Source organism: Anser anser, assembly GCF_964211835.1.
Source record: "Anser anser genome assembly, chromosome: 6".
In the NCBI taxonomy this organism is placed as follows: domain Eukaryota; kingdom Metazoa; phylum Chordata; class Aves; order Anseriformes; family Anatidae; genus Anser; species Anser anser.
The window spans coordinates 14,678,101-14,705,986 of NC_139726.1; the positions used below are offsets into that span (position 1 = coordinate 14,678,101).

Genomic DNA, 27,886 nt, shown 5'->3' on the forward strand with positions numbered 1-27,886 from the left:
CCGGCGGCGGCGGCGCTCAGGCAGCGCGCGGGGCAGCCCGGCGGCGGCGAGGCCCCCGAGGCGGCGGGCGGAAGGCCCCCCCCGAGGCGGCGGCGGTGGGCGCCATGTCGGTGAGCGCCATGTTCGTGGCGCTGCAGGGCGTGCTGACGGCCGACCAGGACGTGCGGGAGGTGGGCGCCGGGCACCGGGACCGGGGCCGGGACGGGGGCCGGGACGGGGGCCGGGGCACGGGGAGGGGAGCAGGCTGACGCCGCGCTGTGCCCGCAGGAGATCCGCAAGGTCGTGCAGGCGCTGGAGCAGACGGCCCGCGAGATCCTGACGCTGCTGCAGGGCGTGCACCAGGGGGCCGGCTTCCAGCACAGTGAGTGCGGGGAGGGGGGCCCTGCCCTGCCCTGCCCTCCCCTCAGCCCCCCGCCCTGCCCCCCCCCTGCCCTCAGCCCCCTCGGCTCCCCCCCCCCCGCGCCGAGCTCCCCGCCCCAGTCCCAGCGCACACCCGGGCCTCGCCGCCCTGAGCTCCCTGGGGGCTCTCGAGAGCAGCTGGGGAAGGGGCGAGACGCGGGAGGCCCGCAGCCGGAGGTGAGTACAAGCAGAAGCCCCTCGCCCGCCGCTTCGCCCCCCCGCGGGGCGGGCGGTTGCTCGCCGGCCTGACCTCCCGCCGGAGGCCTGGGGTTCCGCCAGCCGCGGGCAGCGGCACGGGGCTGGCCTCCGCCGGCAGGCACGGCCTGCGGCCGCTCGGGGAGGCTGGCGGTGCTAAAAACCCCAGCTGCTGCTTGGCCCGCTTCATCAGGCCTGCACTGATTTTTTTGGAGTCACTGAAATCGTAGGGACCGTGACAGTTGTTTTGCGTGGGTGTCGACTTTAGGCATGGTTTTGCAACGTTTAGTAGCAGAGACCGGTGCCTGGCTCGGTGTGTTTTCCTATTTTACTTTTTTTTAAGTCAGGGAGAGAGCTGGTCCTGGAATTTGCAGGCTCTGAGCAAGGATGCGAGACAGTTAAACTGCCAGAAAGGAGAGCGCTCAGCTTCCCGTTGTTGCACTACCACAGATAACGAATGCAGGCTCAGTAGGCTAGGAGTTAACTCGCGGTAAGGAGCTGTCAGCTTGTCAGGTATTTCACTCACTAAGTCAGTAATGGCTTTGGTAAAGCTTTGTAGCAAGTGATGGAATGGCAAGTAACAAAGATCGCTGCGGAGAAAATAGCACTTGTCAGGTGTCGTCTGCTTTGACTACACCTTGATTTGATGACGGTTGAATTCTGGTAGCGTAGCGCTCCTCAGCGTCCGTACAACTTTGTGATAGTTGGAGGCTTGAGAGAGGTCAATTTCCTGTACAGTTCGTTGGCATTAAATACCTTGTAGCACACAGTTGCTTTTCCCTGTCCTCCAGGGACTTGAGATACCTCTCGGCCGAACTTGCTCTCCCTGAGCTTTACACCTGACCTCTGTGACGGGGGGGGGGGCAGCGCCCTCCCCGCAGGCAGCGCCTTTCCATGCTGGCTGCTCCTCGGGGGCCCTGCCTGTGCCGGGCAGGGATGCTCAGCGTGCAGCTCTGGGGTCAGCTCTTTCTTTCGCTTCCGTTTTTGAGCAGCTGCAGCGAAGGAGCAGGGACCCGAGGGGTCTGTTCCCGCTGATGTGGCGTGCCTGTAGTTGGGGCCAGGAAGCGGGAGGTGGCAGCGTGTGGTACGAGGCCGGGAGACCGCGTCCGTGCGGAGATCCGACGTACGCTGGGCAGGCTGAAGCCCAGTTCGTTCAAATACAATAAAAGAGCACTGCAAGATTTTAAAATGGAGAGGGAGCAGTTCCTTTTCCTTGGGTTGCTGATGGCAAGTCTCCTGCCCGCTTGGGGCCTGGCTGCTGCTTTTGGGGCTAACCCTCTGGGTTGTCTCGCCCCCCTTGGCAGCCCCAGTAGGGCCCGCGCAGCCCCTGCCCTTCCTGAGCTGGGCTGCCTGTTGGTATCTCCAGCTTGTGTGATCCTCCCAGTGATCCTCCCGGTGTTTTCTCCTGTCAGAACCCACTACAAAACGGAGCCTTCGTCCATGGTTTAAGTTGTATAGCAGCAGCGATTAGTCACGGTTAGCAGTGATAACGCTGGGGTGTCTTGTCTCGGGTTCAAAACTGGGAATGGCGTACGTCAGGCAGCCCAAAACCCAGGAGTGTTACCTGCCTGTGACTCGAGGTGGAACTACGAATTCTTCTCAGATCAACCTGAATGCCTGTAGACTGCCGCGGCCGAAAGGGAGCAGCGTGTTTAAAGGAGCGTAAGCGATGCTGCCTATTTTAGAGAGCTTTCTGTTTACAGATCCTTGCTCCTTGTCAAGCGCTGAATGTTGCGCTGTTTCTCTTCCAGTACCAAAGAAATGTCAGAAGGCTCGAGAACACTTCGGTACAGTACGAACGCAGATGGAATCTCTGAAGACGAAGTTTCCCGCTGATCAGTATTACAGGTGTGCAGCCCACACAGCCAGGCACGGATGTGAGCACTGCCTGGGCGTGTTTGGCACCGTTGCTTTGGAAGAGTAATTTAAAGGTTTACGAGCCCGATATTTCTTTCTGTTTGAAAAGTAACCAGCAGTAGAGAAGTGTGGATTTTTATCAGCACCATTTAAACATGCTTTTGCTCAAGCTCTTCTCCCTTTATTTTTTCCTTTTTCACTGAAGGGAAAACATAAGAAATTGGTGTTCTATAGGAACAGCCCGTATTTCTGAAAGCAGAGCATTTGCTCTGTTAATTTAAGTCGTTAGGTTGGGGGTATTTCTGAAACCAGCTCTAAGCCTGTCATGAAATGGCTGTTTGATACTGCAGATTCCAAGTGAAGTCGTCACCCGTATATTTTATTTGCCACCAGAAGGGGACAGTGTCTAGCAAGAACAAACCAAGGAGCAAGAATCTTGTCAGCTCAAATCTGACGTGCTGGGCTGCTGAGGAGCTGATTTTAAGCTGGCGTAGTTTTGATGAGCCAAAAGTATTGCAAAGTGCTATGTGTAAAGGTGAAAAACATAATTGATATCTACCGCAGACATCTGAAATGCTTGTTGCCCAGCTGTCCAGTAATAAATGTTATTTTCTTTTTTTTTTTTTTGTTATCCTTGACTTGGTGTTTTTTCCAACAGATTCCATGAGCACTGGAGGTTTGTGCTTCAGCGGTTGGTGTTTCTGGCAGCGTTTGTAGTCTACTTGGAGTCAGAAACATTAGTGACCCGGGAAGCTGTTGCAGAAATACTGGGGAGTAAGTTAATGTTGTAACTGGGGAGAAAGTGCTTGTGAAATGTTCAGATGTTCTAGCTTGCAGAGGCGTACAGGGGAACAGCAGAACTTAATTTCTTCCCAAGAAATGGGTTCCAAAACTTACCCGGTATTGGATTTTATTACATAAACAACAGCTCCTTTTAGAAGGTGGGAATCAGAAAAATTAATGTGACAAAAATATTTATGCATTAATTAGTTCTTCGTTAATGAAAGGTATTCATGCAAATTGCCTAGTCTACCAAAAGAGTAATAAAAAGATGACAGCTTACTTTTCTCACCTTTTGTCTTTGGTATTTAACAAGAGGGGAAAACGGGTTTTTATACTGCAAGAGAATTGTTGCCTCCCAGAGCAAAGGATTTGAAAAAAATCAGGAAAGTATTTATTTTTTTTAAAAAAAAAAAAAGGACTCCAGACATCATTCCTGTATATGAACGTAAATTCAGTTATTCTGTTAGATAGCTTTTTGCGTGTGCAGCTGAGGATGTATAAGATGCTAAATCAAAATGCTGCGAAGAAGCAGTAGTTGTATCATATACAGGAGAAGGGTGACTTTTATTTTGCAGTAGTATTTCATAAATTTGATATTTCAAATTAGCTCAAATAAACAAATGCAAGTTCAACCTGCTGGTTTCGCTCATGTTCAGTATCACCCGATTGCCACCCTGTTTTTTATCTTAGTTGAAGCTGATCGAGAGAGGGGCTTTCACCTGGACATTGAAGACTACCTTTCTGGTGTGTTAACTCTTGCCAGTGAGCTGGTAAGGAAGATATTCATGCATATATTTGGGTTGAAAGTGACCTTAAAAAAATTAAAAAAAAACACATTCTCCATTCTTAAGCTGTTTGCATAAGTTACGGTTTGGAACACCTTAGTCTGAACTTCTAGCAAAAGGCTTGTCTGTATGCCAGAGTTGTTCCTCCCTGATATTTTAAGTTTTAAAGTAGTCACTGGATTGAAAATTCAGGGCTCCGGTCAGCAGAAAGGTAGATGTGAATATAATTTAGCTGACAACATTTAGCTTACAACAAGCTGTAACAACCCTGCTTCGTTTGGTGAAGTAACTGATGGGAAGAGTGAAGTGACCTGGGTAGATCCCTCTGATGTTCTCCTTCCTCTCGCAGGCCAGGCTGGCAGTAAACAGCGTCACGGCCGGTGACTATTCTCGCCCTCTCCGTATCTCAACGTTTATCAACGAGCTGGATTCTGGCTTCCGCCTCCTCAACCTGAAGAACGACTCCCTGAGGAAGCGTTACGATGGCCTGAAATACGACGTCAAGAAAATTGAGGAAGTGGTTTATGACCTGTCAATCAGAGGACTCAATAAGGAGGCGACAGGCGGCGTGGCTGGAGAGAAATGAAGGGTGCTCGTTTTAACAGCATCATCGATTACCTCAGATGGTTGCCAAGCTAGGAGGCGTGCTAGCAAAGCCTTCCTCCAGTAGTTTAGAAGAACCGCAGCTGAAAGCTGCTCTCTATTTTCTTACAAAAGGTGTAGTACGGGTGTTAGATCTCAAAATGTTTTGTAAAATCATGGCTAGGTTAGTGCAGCAGGCTCTCTGTTTCCGCTGAAATTCCTCTGTCAAAACACGTTGCTGTTCCGTGCACAGCAGCAGTAGAGGCAGCACCTCCCCGAGCTGAAATTCCCCCGGGTTCCGTGGTGGTGTTTCACTGCCCTGGCAGTTCCATGCTCCTGCTGCTGCTGCTCACACGCCTGTGAAGGTGTGTGCACGGCGTGCAGCTTGGTGCAGATACATACCACGTTTAAAAAAACCTGTAAATATCTATGGTTTTTTTAAACACAGTTTTTCTTTTTTTTTGTTTATTACATGCTCACCTACTTAATTAAGTTGAACAGATCTGCATAATTGTTTATTAACCAGCTCTTTTTAAATGGTTTCAGTTAACGTGTCCCCCTTTGGAACCGGTGTACTGCACCTGGGCACATCTTTCTCTTTTATTTTTTTTTTCCCTCCAAGATACCTGCTATCAGTGAGTGCAAGGTTTTCTTAAATACCTGCTTTCACTGACTGGTGTTTGATTTCCCAACACGAGTAAATGTTGAGTTTTAACACAATCACCTTAAGAACTCTGTGTAAGATTTTTTTTTCTTTTGAACTAGCAAAGTTTATGGCTAGAGAAGTGTTAACTGACAAACCGCAGGTAGCATTTGAGTTTTAACAACCTATATAGGCCACAACTGTACCTGTTTCCTGGGATTAAAAAGAGAAATGATAGTTCATGTAGTAAAATCTTTGTATCCCCCAAAAGAGGGGAAATTGTTAGTTTCAAATACTTTGCATGTAAGATATTTGCAGATACCCACAGCCTCTTCTGTTCATGTAAATGGACAGGTTCATACCTCCCCGTGCGTTTGTTCTCTTGTCCTAAATGACTTGGAGTCTTTCCGTTTCCTTACTGCTTCAGGTGGTACACTCGGGTAAAGGAGGAAAAGCTCACTTGTTTAGGAGGAGGAATATTTCCAGAGGATGAACGTGAACAATCAAGCTTACGTGGGGCTTATTAGTGTTCCATTTTGTTGATAAATATTTCCCATTGTTTCAGTTAAGTTTTTATTTTGTTTATTGGAAGAAAATGGTTTCTTGGTTACTTTGGCCAATAAAAGATGTTTTTTGATTTTGGCCGTTTGGTAACTCTGCGTGTTGTCTGATTGATGTTATTCGCTTCCCTTCCTGGGAGCTTCATCTGAAATACCCTAACTCAGCCTTCAACCGCACCTAGAAAATAATGTAATTGCCAGCATTGGTGGTACGCTGCTAAATGGAGCGCTCTCCCAGCATCACGTGGAGCATGAGTCAAGCTGCAAATAGATTGGATAGTTTTGTGTTTTGTTTGTTAGTTTGTTTTTGTTTTGTTTTTTGTTTTGTTTTACTTGTATAACAAAATGGGAGAGCTATGAAGGAATTTATTAATACCGCATCCAAGATGCGGCAAGGTTCATCTTCAGAGCATCTTACATTTAATGTTTGCCCTCATCCATTGTGGCGTCTGTCACGTAGCAGAGGCAGACAATATTATCCCTCCATCACAGCTGAAGAAAATGAGGGTGTAGCTTCCTGAGCCCCTTGGCACGGAGGCCAGGTTTTAAAGTAGCTCTTTGTTCTTACCCTCTGCCACTGTTTGCTTCTTTCTCACTTAACCCCTGTGGAGGTGGGAGGAAGGAAGGAACTTGAGCCAGTTTACTGCCAAAACCAAATGCTCGTGAAACAACGCCCTGAGGCTCCGAGACGGGGCTTTGCAGACCAAGGTCACACAGGAAACGCGTGGGAGCAGGGAAATTGGAGAGGTTTCCTGAGCATCGGTCCGGTGTCTCTCAGGTTGGAGGACTCCTGCCACGCGGGGCTGGGGCGTGAGGCCGTGTGGCAGGGCAGGTTTCTGGTTGCAGGACACGTGTGTGTTACGGCTGTGTGCTGGCTCGCGTCCAGGGGGCTCTGGATGCATTTGGTCATGCAACAGGTCTGCTTCCTGGTGTGGGATCCCGTGTGCTTAACGAAGCTTCTCAGCAGATCCTGGGGCTGCCAGCTCTTGTATCTGATGTGGCTTCTTGTAGCTGGTGAGAGGCGGCAGTGCTGTGCCACGGGTGCGGGCATGCAGATACGATACTGGGGGAGGGATGACTGGAAGAGCAAGTCTCTTAGGGCTTACGAAACGTGCAAGTTGTGGCATCTTCCTGGCCAAGGCACCGTGAAGTGCAAGTGCCTGAGAAGGGGACACCCGAGCGTTGTGTTCCTCTGGGGTGTCTAGGAAACCTCTTGTTCCTCCCTGTTTCTAAGGTTGGGGAGAGCCCGGTGTCCGCCTCTGGAGAAGCGTTATTTGCAAGGGGCAGGCTGTATAGTGTGTTCCCAAGTCTGGGGAAGGGAAAAGGAACCGGCAAGCTTTCTGCCTAAGCTGCGTCAGGGAGAGCTGGGAGCACGCATCTTTCTGCAGCTTCCTCTGGACAGAGAGCCTGTAGGGCCTCCTGGCCTTGATGGTGAATCTGCACATCGCCCTGGTCCTAAATAAGTTGTCTTTCTGTCTCACAGGCGGGAGCAGAGGAAAGAAGGGAAGAATGAGAAAGATTTAATTAGGGCTCTTCTCTGACCCTTCCCTTTCCCAGGGGTGTCAGAGCAGGTAGCCGGTGGGAAGCGGCAAGGAGAGAGCTCTGAAGGCTGCAGAAGCTCGGTGGCTCATAATGGATCAGATGTTTGAACTCTAAACAAGTAACTCCTGTTTGGTATTGAACACTGCTGGCAGCGGGGAGGGGGTGAGTCAGCGCAGGAGCACTGGAGAGTCTGACTCAACAGCCCGCACAGCTCTTCTGCGAAGCACTTCAGCCCCAAGTGTGTTCCAGGGAGTGCTCTTTTGGATCGCCTTTGTATTCACGCGCAGCTTTTTTTCCCCCATCTTGACATCATTTCTCTGTGTCTTCTTTGCCTCAGTAAAAAGGGCACTCAAATAGTTGATTAACTGTTCTTTATTTATAGCACTGCCTGTTCCATCCCTGCAGATCAATGCGAGTGCTGACCTGAAACCAGCCAGGAAACAGGGGCGAGCAGCGCGGTGGCGCAGGACGCCACGCAGACCGCGGGGTGGTTGTTTAACTGGCTGTGCCGCTGGGATTGACAAACCGCAGCCCAAGTCCAGCAACCTCTTTAAGCTGGCGATTGTTAAGGGACGTTATCACCTCCAGACTGCCATTTGCTGGTGCCAGCGCACGTCGTCGTTGTGCAGTGAACTGGATTAAGGAGCTGATCTAGCTGAAACAATCCCTGTTTTTCAGCGGCGCTTGCTCCCAGCCTGGTTCACCACGCAGTGCTGCACACGCTGTGCCAGCACGCGGAGGGAGGCTCCTTCCTCTCCACCTGCGGTGCCAGCTGCACGTTCACTGAGCCGTAACACTACCTGGTAAACTGTCCGCGTTTCTTCTTGCAGTAACTGAACTGCTTCCAGTTCTGTTAGGATTGCCGAGGATTTTCTCTCTGGGCAAATAATGTACCTGCCTTTTACTGCAGAGCGATGACTCCGGTGCTGTAGAGCCTCGCTCCCGTTTTTCAGCCGGTAAGGTCGCTACATGCCAAGGAAATTAACAAGAGCAGAAAGTAAACATGGATGGACGACTCCTGGGGTCTGCCTGTGGATCCTGACCTCCGCTACCCGCCAGCAGTCCATCTCCCCTCATTAAAGCACTGTCTGCTGCTGGGGGATGTGGTGCCCCTGTGCTGAAGTGTGGGGGCTGTTCAGAGCCTGCTGAATCCATGGAGCATCATTAAGCGAGGGTTTGAGTCTGCAAGGAGCTGTCCTGTACAGCACAGCACCTCCTGTGCACGTGGGTCAGGCACAAATTATCCAAAGATGTTTTTGCCCTCGCAGGTTTTTCTGCCTGTGTTTGTTGTCACTTCAAACTGCGTCACTTGTGGCGTTCTCTGGGCAGCCACTGCCGGAGGACTGCCCTGCCTGAGGGGAACATGACTGTCCTAAAACCAGCCCTTTCTTGAGAGAAGGGGGAGCACGCTGTTTGTCACACCGCTTGTTCACCTGCACCTTCACACTGTGGGTGTACAAATGTCTGAACTGCTTCTGTTGGGGAAAATGTAAGACCCCGAAGCCTGTAAGCATGCTGCCTGCCCTCCGGGAAGCCTGCTGGCTCCTGCCCTGGCAGGGAGAGCTGTCTGCCCTTCTCCGCGTCTGCACCAGGGCCCTGTGCAGCTCCTGCCCGCTGCCGTGCAATCTGCTGACCACGTCAGGCTGCTGGCAGCTGTAAAGGTGCTGCAGAAAGCAATAAGGGGGAGAAAAAATTTGATCCTTCAGCCCCGGTGGAAGGACCTCGGGCTATAAAGGCCTCGTGCTCTTCACGTGTTTTGGCTACTCCAGACCGTGGGATCTGAGGTATGTGTGACTGCCTTGTGACCTCCGGGCTCCCCACCCTCATCTGCCAGCCCTCCTGCAGCACCCAGAGAGACACCTCGTGCTGGTCCCCCCAGGACGTGACTGGCACCACAAGGGAGGTTCCTGTGCTGGGAGGAAGGATTCGAACCCAGCGCCTGGGGCTCCACCACCGCTGGAACAAGGTTCCCTTGTCTGCTCCTATGCGGGGCACCTTCCCTGGAAGGCTGGCTTGCAGCCTGGGTCTTCTCCCAGGCAGCTGGAAATTTCTTCCAGGCATACGAAGCCTGCACTGGTAGAGGTAGTGCTAGAGCAAAGTTTGGGCTGAAGGGGTGCTAATTATCGTTACATTCATCACCGCCAATGCACCTAGAGCCTAATACTAACTAACTATATAACTGCTCCAAATCAGGCCTGAGCAGAGATCAGCGCTGGAGGATGTTCTCTGCCTGTCTTCTGATTCCTCGTCAGGATTCTTCACTCCCTGTTGACGAGGACCCTCCGTGTCCCTGTCGCTCAAGTTTTCCATCCATGGTGGAGAAGGGTTTTCCTCAGAGGACCGCCTTCAGCTTCCTGAAGGAGATGTGCTGTGTTTTTTTTTTTCTTCTTCTTCTGAGTGTCTTAGGAATGACCTGGAATCCCCAAACTGTGCAGTGGTATTCTCAAAACTTTATTTTTTTATTGCCTGTACATCTCCAGTCAAATTGATATTCTGCAGCAGCCTCTGTGCGAAACAAGGCAATTCCTTTGCCTGCCTGACTTTGGTATGACTTTTTGCTCTGTCACATTCCCAGTAGTGACAGAAGGGGACTCAACAGTGATACTGAGATTTTTGAATGTGTATCTGATCTCTGCCAGGCTATTGCTTTTGGTTCCCAGCTTTTCTAATTGCAAGTTGGAAGAATTCAGCCTGATTGCAGATGAATCTCAGCTGATTTCCAGCATACTTTTATGAGGAGCCAAGGCTGACATCCCCAAAAGACAGTTGTTACAGCTGCCTGATACATGAGCCCTGAAGGGCTATCTTGGACGTGGTGCTAGAAGATTTGAATTCTCTTCCTTTTGAGGATGCTGGGGATGAGTGCAAGAGACAATGCAAGATTCCCAGACTCACCTTCTGGAGATCTGGCTTCCTGGGACTTTAGCTTCGTAATATTTTCATGTGCATCAAATGACTGAAGTTCCCCGCAGGCAGGAAACATGAGATCATCTCAGAGCTTTTTTTTCACAGGATTTAGGATGTGCTGAGGTCAGTCTCTGTCTCCAGTGACAGCTACAATAGCTGCTTGCTGCCAGACCAAAGCTGGTGTTCCCTTTCAGATGCATTCCAGATCACATCGCGGAGATCCGTGACAAACCTCACTTCTCTTAAGGACAGCCACGACTGTACCAGAGGATTTAGCCCCGGTAGCTTTGACAGCACAAATCTGACCGAACCAAATCTGGCTGCAGGCCCTGCCCTATCGCAGCCACGGCCTGTAGCTGCTGATCCCGTACCTGTGTTCCAGAACTGGACCTGAATTTCCCAGCCAAAATAGCATTCCTCCAGCACCTGTTGGATGACCTCCACCCTGAATGTGTGTCCCCTGTCAACTGTGGGGAGGGTCCCATCAGATTCACTTCTGTGGCTCAGTGCTCCGAGGGATAACAGCAAGCCTCTGTCTCTGCTAGGGTCGTCTGTCAGTACCACTGCATGTTTTCTTTCACTATAGAAGGGAAGATCGCTATTTGTTCCCTAAAGCAGATATCTCTGCTTTCTAAAGCATTTGCTCTTCATCTCCCCACGTTTTCTCAGGCTGTCCCACCCACCATGCTGACTCTTAAAGTGGATTTTCCTTCCTTTGGTACCTGTTCTCACTGGTGGTGTCCTTTTTTTTTAGCCTTTTGAGCTAAAAACTGCAGAAACTCTATGAGAAAGACTGCCGCTTTTTTTTTTCCCTTCCTGGTAAGTGACCAGTTGACTTTCTTATTTTTTTCCCCTAACGCAGTACTTCAGAGAGGGCGTCTTCCTTCTGGCCTGCACATACTAGCAAGGTAAGTGCAGTTGGAAGGAGTCTTGAAAAGTAACCTTAGTATTGTCAGTCATTAATTTTTTGGTATTGTCATTCATGAATTCTAAGAGGTATAAAAATACTGTAGAGCCCTAGGAAGGCCGGTTTGGAACAAATAATTACTTCCTGGGCTTGTAGACAAACCTGTTCCCAAGTGCCATGGGTTACAACAGCATTTTGTCAGGTTAATCAGAAATGGAAAAATACAATGAAGCTAATCTCTAGGGCTGCCAAGTAAGACGTGTACATGTGATACTGAAGGACCTGGAACTTCCCAGGAGAGGGATCATCCAGGTTCAGAAAGGTGCCTGAGGATTATGGAAACTTACTGCCTCGTTAGTGTGCTGACACCGCTCCCCCTTCCTGTGCAGGCTCACCCCACGGCACGAGTGCTCGCAGAGCCAGAGGGATCGTTCTGTGCTTGTGCTCCCTTTCAACACCTGTAATTTCAAAGCAGGCAAGCAGCTGAGTACACACTGGATACGTAAAAGATAAATAACATTCAAAACACAGCCTCTGCCTAGTCTGACAGGTTCCACAATCAGTCTGTCGCTTGCCATAGCAGGCTGTCCCAGATCAAAGTGCTTGTACTGTTCCCCGGCCGCAGGTTTTTTTAGGACAGGGCTACAGCACCGAGTACACGTCCTGTTTGTAACTCAACAGAGGGCAATTATTTACGGACCTTCTTTGGGGGAGTTTACCTGGTTCAGAGGAAATAGGGCCTGTTTGCTACCAGCCTGGCTGGCAGGTGTTTCCTGTGATACCTAGAAGAACCCAGCATCTGAAAAACTGAACAATCATCCAAATGCAAGATTGATGCTAAAAAGCAGACCTCTTACATCTACTTATTGTTCTCTAACCTTTTGGAACAGCCTGGGTGACTGGAGATATCTCGATATAAAGGTACGACCGTGCAAACAGTTCACGGCTGGTTTTGATTGTGAATTGGAGTGGAGAAAACCATGGTGCTGGAAAGTAATTGAAAACTTCCCAGAAAGGAGCAGCTTTCTGTGGCTATGAAAGCCACTTGCTGTTTGGATAAATTATTAGTTACTGTGCTTATGTCTTCTCTTAACACGACTGCCATTGGAGGGAATGAAGAGAAGGCAGCTGCGCCCTTTTGATCTGGGAGAGAAAAGGAAGGTGCAACAAGTTGTTGCTTTGTGCCTGGCGTGGGAGAGGAGCTGGAAGGCTGCTAGATGCGGAGCTGTCAGGAGAGCCTCAGCGAAATCTTCCTCCAGCAGCTTCTCTGCTTATGTGACAATTCATTTGAAAAACAACAAATGATAAAAGCTATCTGTGCTATTCTCTGGCCGTTCAGTGCGTATTTTGGGGAACAAACAATTTGTTGTCTAACAACTAGAAATAGCTGGGGGGGCTCCAAGTCACTCGAGGGAGCCAGGCGGCTGCCCTGGCAGGCGTTTTGCCAGCTGCCACTCGCTACGGCGCTCAGCTGTGTGCTGCCACCCTCGTCTTGGGTACGTGCTTGCAAAGCCTCCGGATGATGCGGAAACTCCTGTTTCCTCAAGGACAAAAGGAAGCACTGAAGATGACGAGGAAATGCAGCCAGTAAGCACGTTGCACTGACCGTGTCTGACTCGGGGTCTGGAGCAGCATATAACAAGCCCCAGCTGCTATGGCGGAGGGACAAAGAACGGGGATACGGTTTGGTGTTGGGTTGGCGGTGACCTTACAGGACTAGGGCTACCTCCACAAGGGTCTGCCTCTGTCTGCCTTCGCCTGTGGGCTCGCTGGTGCTAGCTGATCTCTGGAGAAATACACCAATACGTTCCCAGCGTGAATCCTCCTGTAACAGAAATGTTTTGTTGATAGTGATTAGTACTGACTGGTTTTGTCTTTACCCCAGGGATGATCTCAGTGAACGTTTACAGATGACTGTTCTCTGAGATCCGCCAACCAAAATTCAGGCTCCTTTAATTTAGCCTCTCGGCCTGTAATCTGGCCTTTGCTGCGTAAGTCACGGCATGACATTTTGCTGAACTCGTAATCACAAGGCCACAGGCAGTGGGAATGTCAGGCTGAAAAGGTTAGAACCTTTCTGCCTTTTTACCATTGTTCAGCTTCAAGTAATTTTGCTGCTGAGGAGCTGAGAGAGGCCGGGCCTTACAGGGGAGCGCTTTGTGGTCTCAGTTTCAGCTCTGGCTTCTCCTGCGCTGGGGCCTGCCCTGCCCTGGCGGGACTGCAGCCAGGACGTAACGTTTTGTGCCAGCCGATTGTTGTCCGGTGACAATTAAGGGTAGCAGGGCTGCACCATTCTCCCAGTTTCATTAGGACTACCCCCTGAATTCTGTTCAGGGGATCCAAAGAACAGACATAGGCACATTGTTCCCCTGAATGCCACTCGCACTAAATGAAATATCTACTCCAGAAAACAAATTAACCCAAATATTTAAAAAAAAAATACCCACCTAAAGTCATTGAAACATAATTATTAAAACCTTTTATGTTACTCTACAGTACAATGTAAATTGTTCCTTTCAATTAAATTTTGAAATACACTAGATTACATCATTTAAATAATTGCATCTTAAGCTCACTATTAGTGGTAGCAGAGAGATATTTACATACATTTCTGAGACATTTCAGATGCAGTGCTACGTTCCAGTCTCTAAGTCGGTTAAATAACAGACTTCCAGTGGGGGCATACTGCTCATCCACAGGTTCTAGACATATTTGGGGTGCATGTGTGAGAAAGCAAGAATTCCTTTTATTCTTGTCTGATTTTTTTTTGTTTGCTGTGTGCATGCAGCTGAATCTGAGCAAACTGATACATACTTGATTTGGATTAAAGATGAAAGACCTTTCTTTTTTAACAAGTATTTTGACTGAACATACAAAGGTGAAAAATGAAATATAGTCCTTAGGGGAGCAGTGGTGGAAAACATTTTCTCCAACTTTTCCCCTCTGCTGCATAATACTGCACCTAATTTTAACCCTGACTTTACCTAATGCTGATGAAATATAGTCAATGGTGGAAACCTCTCTCATGTTGTCGAGACTGGCTTTCAACAGAATCCATGCAAATGCAAGCATCACACATCATTCTCCCGCAGTGCAATATTAACAAGTAAAACTCAGTATTTTCTTCCAGGGGCCTGCTCCTCGAGAGAAGCCCCTCCGTGCAGGTCCATCAGCCACGAGCAGGACGGGAGTCCTGAGGCTGGAGACGAGGATTAGGCCGTAACACTCGGTTCCAGTGCTGCTGGGCAGGAGCTACAAGTCTTCCTGGGTCAGGCTCCTTTCTGTGTCATCCACGGAGCGGAGCAAGTTGAAGCCGCCGAGGCTCCCAGGCCGAGCCTCCCCGCGTGCTGCCCGCGCAGGACTCAGGGCCGGGTGTGAGGGGTGCTGATCATGATATTGGGCAGCGCGTTGCGCCGCTTCTTCCAGGAGCCCAGCTCCCTCGAGTAGCGCCTGATCTGCCTGAACCAGTGGTGAGTCCGTGCCCGGTCGCTGTCCCGGAACACAAACGCCTCCCGCCTGATCTCAATGAGTTCAAAAGTGTCGTCACAGTCGGGATCGGTGGAGACGATGCAATTACTCAGCCTCAAGGGCTCCCTGAGCAAATGGAACTTGCCATTGTTTTTGTCCCTGATGAGCACCAGCACGGCGTCCTTCACGGGCCCTGGCTCAGCTAGCTCCAGGCTGGACTCGGACACGCGCTTCATGTTGACCAGCAGGAGGACCTGCATGTTTTGGAACTTGAGGGTCTTGCTGCCTTTCTTCACCCACTGGCCGTCGGGGGGCTGGGCCAGCTGCAGAGCCCCCTCCATCACAAAGCGTGTTTCCTCCCGCAGCCATCCCACAGTTTTGAGGGCAGTTTCTCTCATTTCGATGTTGATGACCTCCCTCTTCTTCTTGCTGTCCTGGCGAAAGGAGCGGAGGGTCCACGTGTTCCCCTCCTGCTTGGTTTTCATGTTGATGTGCTCCAGGTGGGACTCGATGCGGCTCTTGGCCTCCCGCAGGCTGCCGTGGTCCGGGTGGTACTCGGTGGTGGCCTTGATGATTCTGCTGAGCAGCAGCGGGTACTTGGTGACCCTCTGCAGCGGGGCCATCAGAAAGGAGCGCAGGTTCATCCGTCGCAGTGCCGTGTTATCGTTCTGGGACACGTTGAGGAATATCCTGCAGGGATTTAAGGAGAGGGAATGAAACGGCGGCTGTTTTGCCAGCATTTGCTGCAATCCTACATGCAAATGAACAGGGGGGTGCTGACAGCTGCTGAGCACTGCAGCCCCCGCCTGCCCCCCTCCGGTTTTAATAGCCTTGTGAATTCTGTCCTGTCAAAAATTAACCATTTCTGCAGCTGTGTTCAGAAAAAAAGGGGCCTGGAACACTATCACGTAACATCCTACCAGTCTCCTAAGCAATCACTGTAGAGCAGTGAGGGTGTGATCTTTCCGTGGTGCACACTGAGGTAGGCCCGAGGCAGGCACATCAGCTTTTATCAGGTTAGATACATTTGTAGGTCCTTTCATCACTCGATTACAAAGCTCTCTAAACAGGAATTTGGCACCGTCATCATTTTATAGCTGTTGCAGTGGAAACGGAGAAGTGACTCGCCCAACTTGGCCCAACAGGCTGGGGCTAGGAATGGGACACGATTCAAGATTCATGCACGCTTCACGCAGTGGCTTTCCGCAGCGGGAATCCAAACCCCGCTCAGGTGAGAGCTGCTCTCAGCTTGACGTTATTTAGTGAAAGTTCAGCCCCGTGGTCAGTGGGCAAACCCTGGGACCACAAAATACAGGCTACAGCTGGAGACCAACTACAGAGACCGCCTCAGCGAAGATACCAAGGGCTGAACATATTTGGGAGCCTGAAGCACACTCCCCACCCTAAGACAGAGCAGCTCATCACTGAAGAACATTAGCAGCAAAACTGGGATCTAGCTGAGCTGACAAAGGCTTTGCCCTCAGCCTGGTGCTCTTCTGTCCTCAGAGCCCCGAAGAACACTCACTCGGCCCTCCTCTCACCTGAGCAGCTCTTTCTCCTTCTCCAGTGCATTGAGCATGTTCACGGAGGAGGACTGCTGAAGACAGTAGGTCTGGAAGGCTGGCAGCATGTTGACGAACTCCAGAAATATTTCACCGATGCACACGGTCATCAGGTCGTCATCCCCCTGCAAGCACGCAACACAGCCCCTGCTGGGTTAGCTCGGGAGAGGCACAAGCGCACAGCCTGCGTTCAGCCCTACCAGCACCGCCGTACCGCAGGGTCTGCTGGGCGCCAGACCAACGGGACACCGGCTGGGCTCCCCCCTTCTGGTGGAAAGGCAGTCCCTGCAGGTCTGGGGGTGAGTCTGTGAGGAGGGGAAGGAAAGCTGCTCTAACGCCTGCCCTTCTACACATAAAGAGATGTCTTCTCCGCTTCTGCGGGCTCGGACAGCTCACCAGAGCAGGGGCTCGAAGGCTGGAGTGAGCCTGCTAGGCAGGAGGGTTTTCTGGGGCCCTTCTGGCCAGCAGGTCTGCCACAAGGGTAATGCAGCAGTGCACAGATTAACAGAGAGGGTTTAGGTTCAAACGGGCAGGGGAGGCATGTAACTCAGGCAGCAGACGTGGCACTTAGTAACTTCTGCACTTGTTCTGAGCAACTGGGCTGGCTGGGAAGCAGGATCTCCTTTAGATGTGCTCTTACTGGCTACTTCGGTGCCTAAGTGAAAAATAAATTTCATGGTAAATTGCTCTTCAACTTCCAGACTAATTGGAAATACAAGAACCTGGTGGCACACAACGCTCTTAGCTTTGTCGAGGTGCATGCTGACATGCTCAGCAATTACTACTCGTTTCGGCAGCAAGAGAGGGAGCACTTCTCTGTTTTTTTGATGCAGTCCTGGGCTTTGACTGCAAAGGGTAACATGGAGGAGGAGGCAGGGAAACCTACAGCTGTTGTAAAAGCCACTGTCTCAAGAAATTATTCATGGGGGACATCACAACCGCAGTGCACATCTCCCTTCATTGTGCCAGGTGCACGAGAGGTTGTCAGCTTCTGAGATGCGTTGCTCAGTCTGACATGCGGGGTTTCACAGGGGAGGAGGGATGTGTTTCCTAGCAAACAAACATCCTGGTGAAACTGATAAAGCAACGAGTGGGTTTTGGTTTCTCAAAGAAAGGAGGGCGTGGAGCTGTTTGTGTGTCCTTTGCAGCAACTGTCTGCTGTTCTAAAAACTTACTTACATTTCTCTGCCCACTACGCTGTTGTGATAGGAGAGTCTTAAGTGCAAGGCAGAGTGCATCAGTAGAAGCAACTGGCACGCAGAGCTGTAAGTGCAGACTGCCTCCGGAGCAGGGAGCAGCCTGTGCTGCCTGGCCCTGCAGCCAGCCCAGAGGCGAGCTGCAACGACCTGCAACCCCAAGCCAGCTCACGGTTGGGTAAGAGCGTGGCCTGCAAGCTTGGTCCCCCCCCCACCCCTCTGGTAGCCAGACCAAGCTGAGCTCTATGCCCCCATGGTCACGCTTACAAGTGTCCAAGCTGGGTGGCTTAAAGCTAACTCTGGGAATGGGACAGACAGGTCCTGCTGGTGGGATAAAGGGCTGATGGCCTGCTGAAGTCGGTGGCGTTACCACAGCGGAGGGGTGAGGCCAGCAGCTACGACCTGGCACAGACCCACTGAAATCACTGGTTTACAACAGCTGAGGGAGCGAGAGACTGGGCAGGTGACCAGAACCCAGGAGTCCTACCTCCCAGTTCCCCTGCTCCAGCTGCGCTGCCTTCCTAATACAAAACCTATTCCTGTCTGCCCGGTCTGCTTGCAGAGCACGCAGGCGCCATACCTGGTCAAAGGCCTGATCGATCTCTTCCTGAAGGATCTCCAGGAAGTTCTCGTTGAGGTCGATGAGCTCCTGAATGTTGCTGAAGATGCCGAGGAGCTGCTCTTGACTCAGCAGCCCAGCCGCTTGCATGGGGAGGTAGAATTCCTCTTTGATGATGCGCAGGTCCTCTCCGTAACTGGCCTCCGTGTTGACAAACTCCAGCACAGACTCCTTGCGCTCCGTCCTGCGCTTGCGGCACTTCTCGCAGAGGTCGGCCCGCCGCTGATTGCAGTTCTGCACGTCCGTCTCCACCGGGAGGTCCCTTTCTCCACAGTCGGTACAGGGCCGGTGGGCTTCCCAGGCCTGCAGGGAGCTCAGCGTTTCGGATGCCCTGCTCCTCCACTTCCTGGCCGACGTCTGCCCAATGCCGCTGTCTGCCCGCTCCACCTCTGCTGACTTGGTCCGGGCGGCCTCGCCGGGATCCAGGTCGTCGCGGACGTCGTTCACGCCAACGATCCCGCTGTCCGTGCTCAGGCTGCTGATGTTGCTCCAGTGGTGCCGGGAGCGGAGGGAGCCACGCGGGGCGCGGCGAGTCTCGTCGAAGCTGCCGCCGTGGCCGAGGTTGGCTTTTGCTACCACGGGACCTGAGGAGAGACAGAAACCATTACAGGCACCGCCAGCTGCACCCGGGGAGCCCAGTGTGGCACAGCCACGAGCAGCACGAACCCTGGCAGGGAGACCTGATGAAAGCAGGGCTGCTGGCTGCCTCCGCTCCTTGTTTGCTGCTGGAAAGTTAGGGGGTGGGAAGCAGAAGTAAAGGCACCCAGGTGAAGCCCGGGGCCCGTCATCCCTGCAGTGCCCGTACCTGAGACCTCATTTGGGCTCTCTCCCCCTGCCATCTGTCAGGCAGGGACAGAGACACAGCAGAGCAGATCCTGATTTCTTGCACACCGGGGTTAAATCCATATTGCTTCCCTGCCACAGGTCAGCAGAGTTACTTCATATTTACACCAGCACAGCAGGGCTCAGCACCTGGCCCATCATCCATCCCCCTGAGAGTGCACAATGTGGGTACCGTAGTCTCGCTCCTGCCGGCGCTTCTGCGCATGCTGCCGCGCTGCTGCTGCGATCTTCAGCTCCAGCTGCTTCCTCTTCACCGAGTCTGTCGGCATGGGGTCACTGAAGTGCGGCCGCAGCCGGCACTCCCGCTGGGCCTTGGCGCCGCTCGTGCTCTCATGGACGATGTCGGAGCTGGATCGGCGGCAGCCGGGACTGGAGGTCTGCAAGAAAGGCAAGTGGGTTGGGAGCAACGCAGTGGTCAGAGCAACGTCTGCTTTGCAGCTACTGGATTTTGGTTTCCAAAGGAGGAAAAAGGCAATTATTTGCGGGGGGGTTGTAAATGCAGCTCTGCTACATGATCAGAAAGAAATCTGTCCCCTGAGGTCCCTCCATCTTGCTCAGTCCCAGCAGCAAGGACCCCTCTCTCTCTGCAGTGGTGGAGCTGTGGGTGCAGTGGCTCAGGGGTGGCTGCATCACAGCTGTCAGATAAGCGTGAGGAGGTGAACAGCACTGCCCTGGCTAAGGCCCTAAAGGAGTGACGGAGCCTGTCCCCCAGGGATCTGACCTAGGTTGCTTCTGTTCTGGGAACGTCTCAGAGCTGCTGGTTCACGAACTCCAGCCTTTCAAGCCTCACCTACATTAGTGACTGGATGAAGCGGGGACTAAAGAAGGAGCCTGGCTGGTCCTCTGGGCACTGCAGCAGTGGGGGCTGGTGGCACAGTGAAAGCCACCAAGGGGTTATTGCTGAACTGCCTGCAAGAGATGCAGTGGCAGATCAGCAGGGGCACACAACTGACTCCTGTCTCATTAACTGTAATAAAAAAGGCATTAGAAATCCTGCTAACAGACTTTAACTGCTTGTGGGAGTTGGTGTGGTTTCAGATCCCAGGCTGCCCAGTTCCTATAGCAAAGGGATCCTCCAGAGCTTCTGACAAGAAAAAATCCTAAACAAACGCACAAGGTGAGAGGTGATTTTCTCTCCCTTACATTCCCTGCAGGTGGAGCGTCGCTGGATGTCTCACTGCTTGGCTTCTCCTCCCAGGCCTCTGTTGCCATGGACATCGCTGTGGGTTGCTGGCTGTCCTCCGCAGGTGGGAGATCGTCTTTCTTCAGATCACACTGTCCCTTGGAGGGGGATTTGGCAGCAGTCTCAGCATTGCAGCTGCAGGGGAAGAAGCAAGCTGATGAACGTCACGTACGCGGTTCACCTGCCGCTCCTGACCTAGATGAGACTGAGCAGAAAGCCCAGGTCTGACCAGCCAGCCACAGCAGTTCAGGGGAAGTTCAGGCAGGAGCCTAGGCTGGCTGGCATGGATGTCTGTGCCTGCATTTCAGGGGCTCTGAACACAGCCCTGTTATAGCACAGCAAATGGGTAATGGCACTCGTGTCAGCATCCGTCTGGAATATCAAGTCTCAGGTGTTCGCACGACATTTTTATGCCCATAAAAGATGAACTTCTCCCAAAGGGGCCAGCAAAAAAGCATTTTAAGTAGGCTGTATCTGTGTTTCCTGCTATTTAAAGAGATGTTGTCAACACAGAAACCATCCTGCTCATGTGGAAGAAAATCACCTGCTGGAAACCACAATGCCTTGAAAGGATTAGGGGATTAAAGGAGCTTTCCCTCTGTTCTTCATCTCATATGATCCCAAGCCTGCTGAAACCACCGGGAAGATTCCCTGTGCTTTCACTGATCAGGACTTTTGGTGCGTTTAAGAGTCCCGAAATGACTGGCAGGCTGGCAGCCTGACTTGGCAGTCCCGGGGTGCTCTTAGTCACAGCTGCCTGCTGGTAACAAGGGCCTGGCCTGGCTGCTCCAGGCAGCCCGCTCCAGCCCCACGTTCCCCTCCCTGCAGATAACACCTCTCCAGACAGACACAGTCTGGTGCAAAACCACTGACTTGACAGAGCAGTTGACAGGGTGCAGTTTGTGACGCAACTTGCGACTCTTTTTTTTTTTCTGAGTCTCCCAGAGACACCTTTCTTCCATGCATAATGAAAATGGTCGAAAGATTTTTCTTTTTTCATTGCGGGCTTACTTAATTTTTATGGGCTTGGCTTCCTTTACAAAGGAAGGTTGTCAGGACTGGATGGGGATGCTTGTACATGGAAGAAGCCAGTGTCTGAGACGTATTTCAGGTCACGCATGTATTTTATGCTTACGAGTGATAAATTTATCCTGTGATAAAATCTGGTTCGTTTAAAAGGTGTCACTTGTGAACTGATGCTGGTAGGTCACACTGCTAATGTGCAATTCCAACCCCGCCAGCTACAGGCACACACACGAGACAGATGGGCGCTTCCTTACAGCGAATGGCAGCTGGCTCTGACAACAAGCCATCCGCCAGCGCTGAAACCACCGAAGAGGGAACAAATCTCCCAGAACACAAGCTGGCTCTGTTGTCAGGCCAACAAAGTTGGTTTGCAACTTTGCAGCTGATGCTTTTTCAGCTCCCTCCACCTCTCCCTTCCAGGTCCCAGCTGACACCACGGGAAGATTTACCAGCTTCAGAAGATGAAGCACGGTGCTAGCAGCAGGCTGAGGGCTTTTAGCTCTTGCTGAGCTAACCCCCAGCCAGTGACGGTTTCCCTGATCTGGGTAAAGTACGAGGAGTGCAGCAGGGCCCAACAGAAGGAGGGAAGGCAGAGCCCCAAACCTGCTCTGCTCAAACGGCTTCTGGATGAAACAGGCAAAAGGCAAGGAACGCGCCGAGGCACCGAGAGGCAATGGGGTGTATCCAAGCCCAGTAGCAATGCTCAGAACTGGAATATTATCTTCTCCTCTTGATCACACCGCCCTCAGCACACACACCATGCTCTCAGGGAGACGCTGAGCTTCCCTTTGTCATTGTTACCGTCCTTCAGTGACCGGCTGGCCGGCCAAGATAGATGTTGCCCCTTTCCTGGCCTTGCTCCCTCAGACTTCTTTTCCCTCCTCTGTGCATTTCTCCCCATGGCTGTCCCTCCCCAGCCAGACCCTTGTTGGTGCCAGCTTTCCTCCTTCCAGTCTGCAACAGTCTCTCCTGATTCAAACCTCAAGGCTGAGCTAAACACGCTGCTTTTTCATACCCCTTACATCACCTAGACGGGGGGGTAAACTGAGTTTACCCCCAGTTTTAGAGCACCGTTTCTTTTACATCTCCAGGAATCTTCGTCTTCTCATTTCTCCCTCCTTTCACCGTGTTCACCCAGCAACTTGCTGTGCTCCCTGTGTACTTCCTAACGTTTGCTCTGCTCCTCCCCAAGGCCAGCGCCCCTCTCAGCCAGCCAGTTACCTGCTTGTGAGGATCCCTGCTGCTTGGGTGCTGAATTGTCACACCTAATGCCACTCCAGGATTTGCTGCCTCCTGCCCCTAGCAGTGATGTAAGGACAACGAGATATATGTCTGTGCTGAAACCACTGGACTCTCTGGCATGTTTCCTTTCGTGTGAACAAACCACTTACTGGAGTTACCTGGCTGCAGATGCTGTCAATTTTCCCTGTTCTCTCCAAAAGGGATGTGCTTGGGCCAGCACAGGGAGGACGGGGTCTTTCTGAATGTCCTTTGACACCTCAGGGCCATCACCTCTGAATCTCGTGGGAGCAGAGGCACTGTGCCTGTGCTGTCCAACTGGAAGCCTCCCAGTCTCTATGCGACTCGTTATGGTTGCCTCGTTATCCAGGCCCGTAGTCCTCAGCTTCTTCCACACGTTCCTTACTCTTTCTGACTAACAGAAACATTTTTGTCCACTCTTTCTCCACTGGTGCCTGCCTTCCCGACTCGGAGTCCTGCGCTACGGGAAGCTGTTACCGTACTCACCATCCCCGGGTCATCCCAAATACACCCTCATCCCTCTTTTCAAGAAGCTCCTTTCTTAGTCATGTCCTTTGCTTCCTTGTGCAGGTTTTTGTTGTTGCTTTGCCCCCCCCATTTCACAGACAGGAACTCCCAGTCCTTGCAGATCCTTATCCTGCGCTCTTTGCTGCTTACATCCCCTCTTGCCCAGGACTACAACCTAAGTTAAAGGTACCCAGTGACCTAGGAGGGGATGAAAGCTGCCATAATTCCAAAGCTGAAAATCAAATGTTCATTGCGAAAATAGTAAGCCACTTAAACGAGTCTTCAATAAGTAACTACAAATTACTAGGGAGGCAATTAACTTACCAGACCAAAGCGATTTGTAAAACTGTAACACTTACACAAAACCATCAGAAAAAGGAGACAAATTCAGCTGTCATGTTTTGTGATGCTCCATCACACCATCTCTATCAAAGGCTTGCTCTTGCTGAGCTCCATACCCGTGGAAATGGGACCAAATCCCCAGCTTTCAGCTCATTTTATGTACGACTTAGGAAAAATGTAGCCTGGACCCCAGTGATCACAATTTAGGACCCAAAACATCCAGACCAGAAGTCTCCTACCCGAGCAGTGAGAATCAGCTTGAGTTATAAATGAATATTCAGCACTCTACAGTCTCAGGTGAAAATGATGGAAAATGGAGAAATTTCCAGGCAAGGAAACCAGAGTTTCCCACTACTCACCACTTTGGCAATGCCAACAGATTAGTTTTCCTCTTGCTATCCTTAACAAATGACAGCCTTTATCAATAATTGTTGTTACTATCTAAAATAAATAGGTCTGAGTGTTTCTTTGACATGAAACAATCTTCCTAATACTGTCATTCACATTTTTAGATGAATTCCCATTCTGGTGGGAATTATTTTATTTACATCAAATTCTATTTCAATAAATCCAACTAGGCAGACCGAACACATTTACAGAGACAAGAGCTACTGAGGATATCAAAAGCACAGAAACCGCACTGAAACCCGAAAAGCCCTGACCAGAAAGTACTTGGAAGTTGAGAAGGCAGTAGGAGGAAATATTCTATGCGCTCCCCAGTTCCTGTTTCCCTTGCCACGCATGCACCTCAGGCTCTAGATACCAGCCAAACCTTTGATCTGCCCAGACAGCTGTTCTTATGTTCTTACTCACAGCTTGTGCTATTCTGTGTATTTTGTTTCACATCGGTGATAAAAATAGCCTACTCAATGAAAATGGTTGCATACCAAAACTTTTTTATCTATTTCTTCATCAGGTTTTCATGCTCTAGCTCAAAGGCTGGGCTGGACAGCTGAAGGAAGTATTTATGGCTCTGACACTACTCACTTCCCTTTGGATTACAGAGGTGCCGAAGTATTTCTGCTTGTCACTCTGGCTCTGCTTACATGGGCAGCTACAACTCCATAGCAGCTCCTTCAGACGACTCTCATTGCCATGCAGAAGTCCCTAACATCTCCTCTAAAACCAGAGTCCAGCAACAGAGCTCCTGCATTCCAGAAATCCCACGCCGGTGCTCAAGGTTGACACCCTGGCATTTCACACCCCGCACCTGGGGATGCTGGAAGCAGCCAGGAACCAAGTAAATTGAATTCTTGGTAAAGCCAGTCCTGAAAGCCAAGATTGTGAAAACAAACCACTTCACCAACACTTACTCCTCCTTTTCCCATCACTCCTATCCCATAAAACAGTGAGAGCTGCCCCAAATCCCTAGCTTCCCAAATGGTGCTGATTCCTGTCAGGCCACCTGTCTGCATGGAAAAAGATCCCCATGTCTTTGTAGCAGGAAATGTTTCAACGTTCAAATGTTGCGGTGTCCAAAACCAGGACAAAGAACAACTAGTAAACATCTTACCCAAAGGAAGGAAAAGCCCCATCTGGAGAAGAGGGAGGAAGGTTTAATGCGATTATTTGCTGTTACTGCTTACCACTGGCTAAGCTGGCAGAGGGACAGTATTTGCAGGTAATTCCACTTGCTGCCTGTGCTGGTCTCCAGTGCATGATGGAAGACTCGCAGCAGCCATCCTGCCCTCAGTTTGCCAGTTCGCTGCACAAAGGCAGCAAGGGAAAGTGCTTTTTGCTGCATGCACACTACCTGAATTCATGTCCTGCAGTGCTGGGGCAGACTCCACATGTTTTCTTCTAAGGGAGCATATCCATATTTTGTATCTCTCTGCTGTCCTCTACTTTTATCAAATGTTTCAGAAATAAAATAAAATAAAATAAAATAAAATAAAATAAAATAAAATAAAATAAAATAAAATAAAATAAAATAAAATAAAATAAAATAAAATAACAGGTGGGAAATTATCAGGACTACCAATGGCTGCTGTCTGGACAGGACTGAGGTGCACAAAATGAAAATGCTTTTTGACGTTTAATCTCACACAAAGATGTAGTTTAAGCTCGATGGCTTAAAAACATGTCTATGTGGCTACAGAGGCCCTAAGATGCAAGGCTCTGCCAACAGCACATTTATGCTACAGGAGTTAACGTACATATCGGGGAAGAGACCAGATCTTTAACAAAGGAACTACTTTCAGGTGACCCCACGGAGCGTGTTACCTTTTCTTAATAAGTTCCAGTGCTGAACCTATGAATTCATCCTTCATTTTTTGTAGTTTAGCTCCATAGCTTGACAAGTCTGTGGCTTCTAACAGCAGCGATGAACAGCAAGAGGACTGGGCTTCAGAAGCCAGCGACTGCCCTGCAAGGTGGAGGACGTCATTTAATTGGCTTGTCTCTCCTTTCTGCTGCTCATCACTGAAGATTTCCTGCCCAGCTTTGTGTATGGCTACTGCCTGCAAAGGTGATCGCGGAATAGGGCTAGAGCAAATGGGGATCGGGGATCTATCCGGGCTGGAGATCTGGAAGGTTCTCTCCTTCACCTCAGGGCTGCTCGTCCTGAAACCATCCCATGTGGCTGGATATTGGGCAAAGCCAGCGGCGGTGTTGTTTTCATGGAACACATCATCATCATCCTCTGCTATGGCAGCTTCATTCACTGCTTTGGTCCCCAAAGCTTCTGGACAGGTGTTCTTACTGCTCTCCTCGTCCAGCGTCTGGTTTGCCATCAGACCCTTATTCAAGCACTTTGTTGGCTCACTGCTTGCAGCAGATGAATTTGCCTCCTTACTTCTCATTTGCTTGAATTCCTCGAAGGTGGGGATGTAGAGCCTTCCTCTGCAGCGGCCTTTCTTGCTCTGCCCCAGCGTCGCTATTTCCCCACTGCGTTGTTGCAGGAATTCTGCTGTTCTGGATTTTGCCATCTCCGGGCTTTCCCCAGCGTGCTGAAAGGGCAAGTTGGGGGAGCTGTTCTGCCTTCGGAGCTGCAGCCTCCTCTGAGCCTCCTGCTTGATGTCTTCTGGACTGATGGTCCTGTGTGCAGCACAGAACCTCTGCCTCCCCGCGAGGCCGTGCCTGAGAGCCGTGTGTTCCACCAAAACCGTGCAGCAGCTGACAGCACAACCGTTCCTGTGCTGCCGGCACAGCTGGCATTCAGAAAACTCCAGGGCTACCAGCTCAGTCAGGGCTGCCTGCGGGCGCAGTGGCTTGCTGGGCTCTGCCACCTTACTGCTGTGCAGCCTCAGCTTCTCCTTCAGCTCTTTTTTGGCATCCCCGGGTAGGGCTCTTTCCTCTGCGGAAGGGAAGAGCCACTGAGGCACTTTGGCAAAGGGGGGGAGCAGCACATTCTGCGCTGATCGTGATGTCTGCTTAGGGCGGAGGGAAAGGTTTCTCACAGAGTCCGATGTGCTCCGCACCGGGGCCACATCCACGCAGCCTTCTGCCCACTGACTGCTGCCTCTGTAGCGAAAGATGATCTCGTTATCCAGGCTCCGGCAGTGAGAATACAGCCCCGAGTCAGCTACTGCTGCCCAGTGAAGGTTCTCCACGCTCCGATACATCCGGTTTTCCACAGGACTGGCCAAAGGTGCCTTGCCTGTGTGGCAGGAGTCTAGAGTGTGGAAGTCCCCGGAAAAAATGTGAGTGTCTAAGTTCTTTAGTGGATGCATGCTGCTAACCGGAAAATCCTTTAAGCCATGTTGTGCACAGAGCTGATTATTTTGGCAGCTCAAGACACGGCAGTGTTCCTGTCTCTCATCAACACTGATGTATGTCATAGCAAATGCACATGGAGGCTCTAAGACAGTGGCTTCTAGGGGGAGAGGAGGGAGCTGGGTGTCGCTTAGATGCCAGTCAATGTCCACAGACCCCAGACAGCAAAGTGTGCTGCTGGGTACTCACACAAGAGAGCTCCCACACGGGTTGAGTCGCCACGCGCAGAAGACCTGTGAATGGAAGGAAAGATGAGTTACTGAAGCGGGCTGGTGATGGCTCGCAGGATGCAACAGCAGATCTGCTCACAGAATGCAGAAGCCAAACACCAACAGCTTGGGTAGAAACGGAGCAGCATAGCTAGTAGATGAGCCACAGGGCACGGGGCAAGGAACCCTTTCTACCTCTAGCCAAGCCAGCAGGGGCCTTATACTACCTGTTTTAACATGGGAGAAGTTTATATTACCCTCAACAATTCCCTCACAATAACACTGCTTTTCTGATGAATACTTGGCTTGCTTGCTGCAGGCCCAGCTTATTCCCACAGCAGCACGAAGGAGGCGCGTGGTTTACAAGAGAGAACTCAAATGGGTTGCAGACAAGAACGTGGGGGCTGAGGAAGAGGTTGCAAGGGGATGATATGACAGCATGGTCTCCTGGGAGGCTCAAGTAGCAAGGAAGAAGAAGAAGGCTGACTGGTGGTGATTTTGTCCCTGAGAGTAACGCTGCAGCCCTGCCATGATCTGATTTGCCCTTCACAGGAAGATGCATGCGATGGAGTGACTGCTGGCTAAGCGTTCCCAAGGCCTTTCCAGCGCAGAGACAGAGGTACCTCACAGACTGTGATAAAACCATTACAACCTCACAGACTGTAAATAAACCACTCAGACCCGCCGGAAACAGGCCTGAATGATCACCCCACATTACAGCTGGGTGGAGGCCCAGAAAAAAAAAGTGGGGTTTCCAGGGCTGTTCCTACATCCCCTGCTCAGCATTGTAAGGCCCA

The 27,886-nt window shown here is 51.0% G+C and overlaps 2 protein-coding genes across 10 annotated transcripts in view; one reads left to right on the top strand and one right to left on the bottom strand.

Annotated features, from left to right (window-relative positions):
• Positions 1 to 8: 8 nt before the first annotated feature.
• TSN (translin) lies at positions 9 to 5,898 on the top strand. 2 transcript variants are annotated; one of them, XM_083841608.1, is made up of 6 exons: positions 9 to 170; positions 268 to 361; positions 2,346 to 2,442; positions 3,110 to 3,225; positions 3,925 to 4,004; positions 4,369 to 5,898. In XM_083841608.1, exons 1-6 carry the CDS (start codon positions 105 to 107, stop codon positions 4,603 to 4,605), a joined length of 690 nt encoding a protein of 229 aa, XP_083697734.1. In that variant the 5' UTR covers positions 9 to 104; the 3' UTR covers positions 4,606 to 5,898. The 2 variants fall into 2 exon arrangements, with proteins under 2 accessions (XP_083697734.1, XP_083697735.1); XM_083841609.1 differs by lacking the exons at positions 9 to 170; positions 268 to 361 and adding an exon at positions 791 to 2,256.
• Positions 5,050 to 27,886, bottom strand: part of LOC310901637 (uncharacterized protein) — a 51,704-nt gene continuing 28,867 nt past the window's right edge. For 6 of the 8 annotated variants that reach the window (XM_083841601.1, XM_083841602.1, XM_083841604.1 and 3 more), the window contains 6 exons: positions 25,390 to 27,113; positions 19,992 to 20,166; positions 19,021 to 19,225; positions 17,967 to 18,589; positions 16,170 to 16,315; positions 13,625 to 15,318 (listed from right to left, as the gene is read on the bottom strand). In XM_083841601.1, coding sequence (XP_083697727.1) covers positions 14,523 to 15,318; positions 16,170 to 16,315; positions 17,967 to 18,589; positions 19,021 to 19,225; positions 19,992 to 20,166; positions 25,390 to 26,945 — 3,501 coding nt within the window. In that variant the 5' untranslated portion in view covers positions 26,946 to 27,113 and the 3' untranslated portion in view covers positions 13,625 to 14,522. Of the gene's footprint in view, positions 12,986 to 13,624; positions 15,319 to 16,169; positions 16,316 to 17,966; positions 18,590 to 19,020; positions 19,226 to 19,991; positions 20,167 to 25,389; positions 27,114 to 27,886 lie in introns of those variants that run through there. The other 2 variants (XR_014585966.1, XR_014585967.1) reach the window with 2 other exon arrangements.

Excerpts from the sequence above, each read along its gene's own strand:
- TSN (XM_083841608.1), top strand. The coding sequence starts at position 105 with ATGTCGGTGAGCGCCATGTTCGTGGCGCTGCAGGGCGTGCTGACGGCC. Across the intron at positions 362-2,345 it reads GGGGGCCGGCTTCCAGCACA|TACCAAAGAAATGTCAGAAG; the intron begins GTGAGTGCGGGG and ends TTTCTCTTCCAG. Across the intron at positions 2,443-3,109 it reads CCCGCTGATCAGTATTACAG|ATTCCATGAGCACTGGAGGT; the intron begins GTGTGCAGCCCA and ends TTTTTCCAACAG.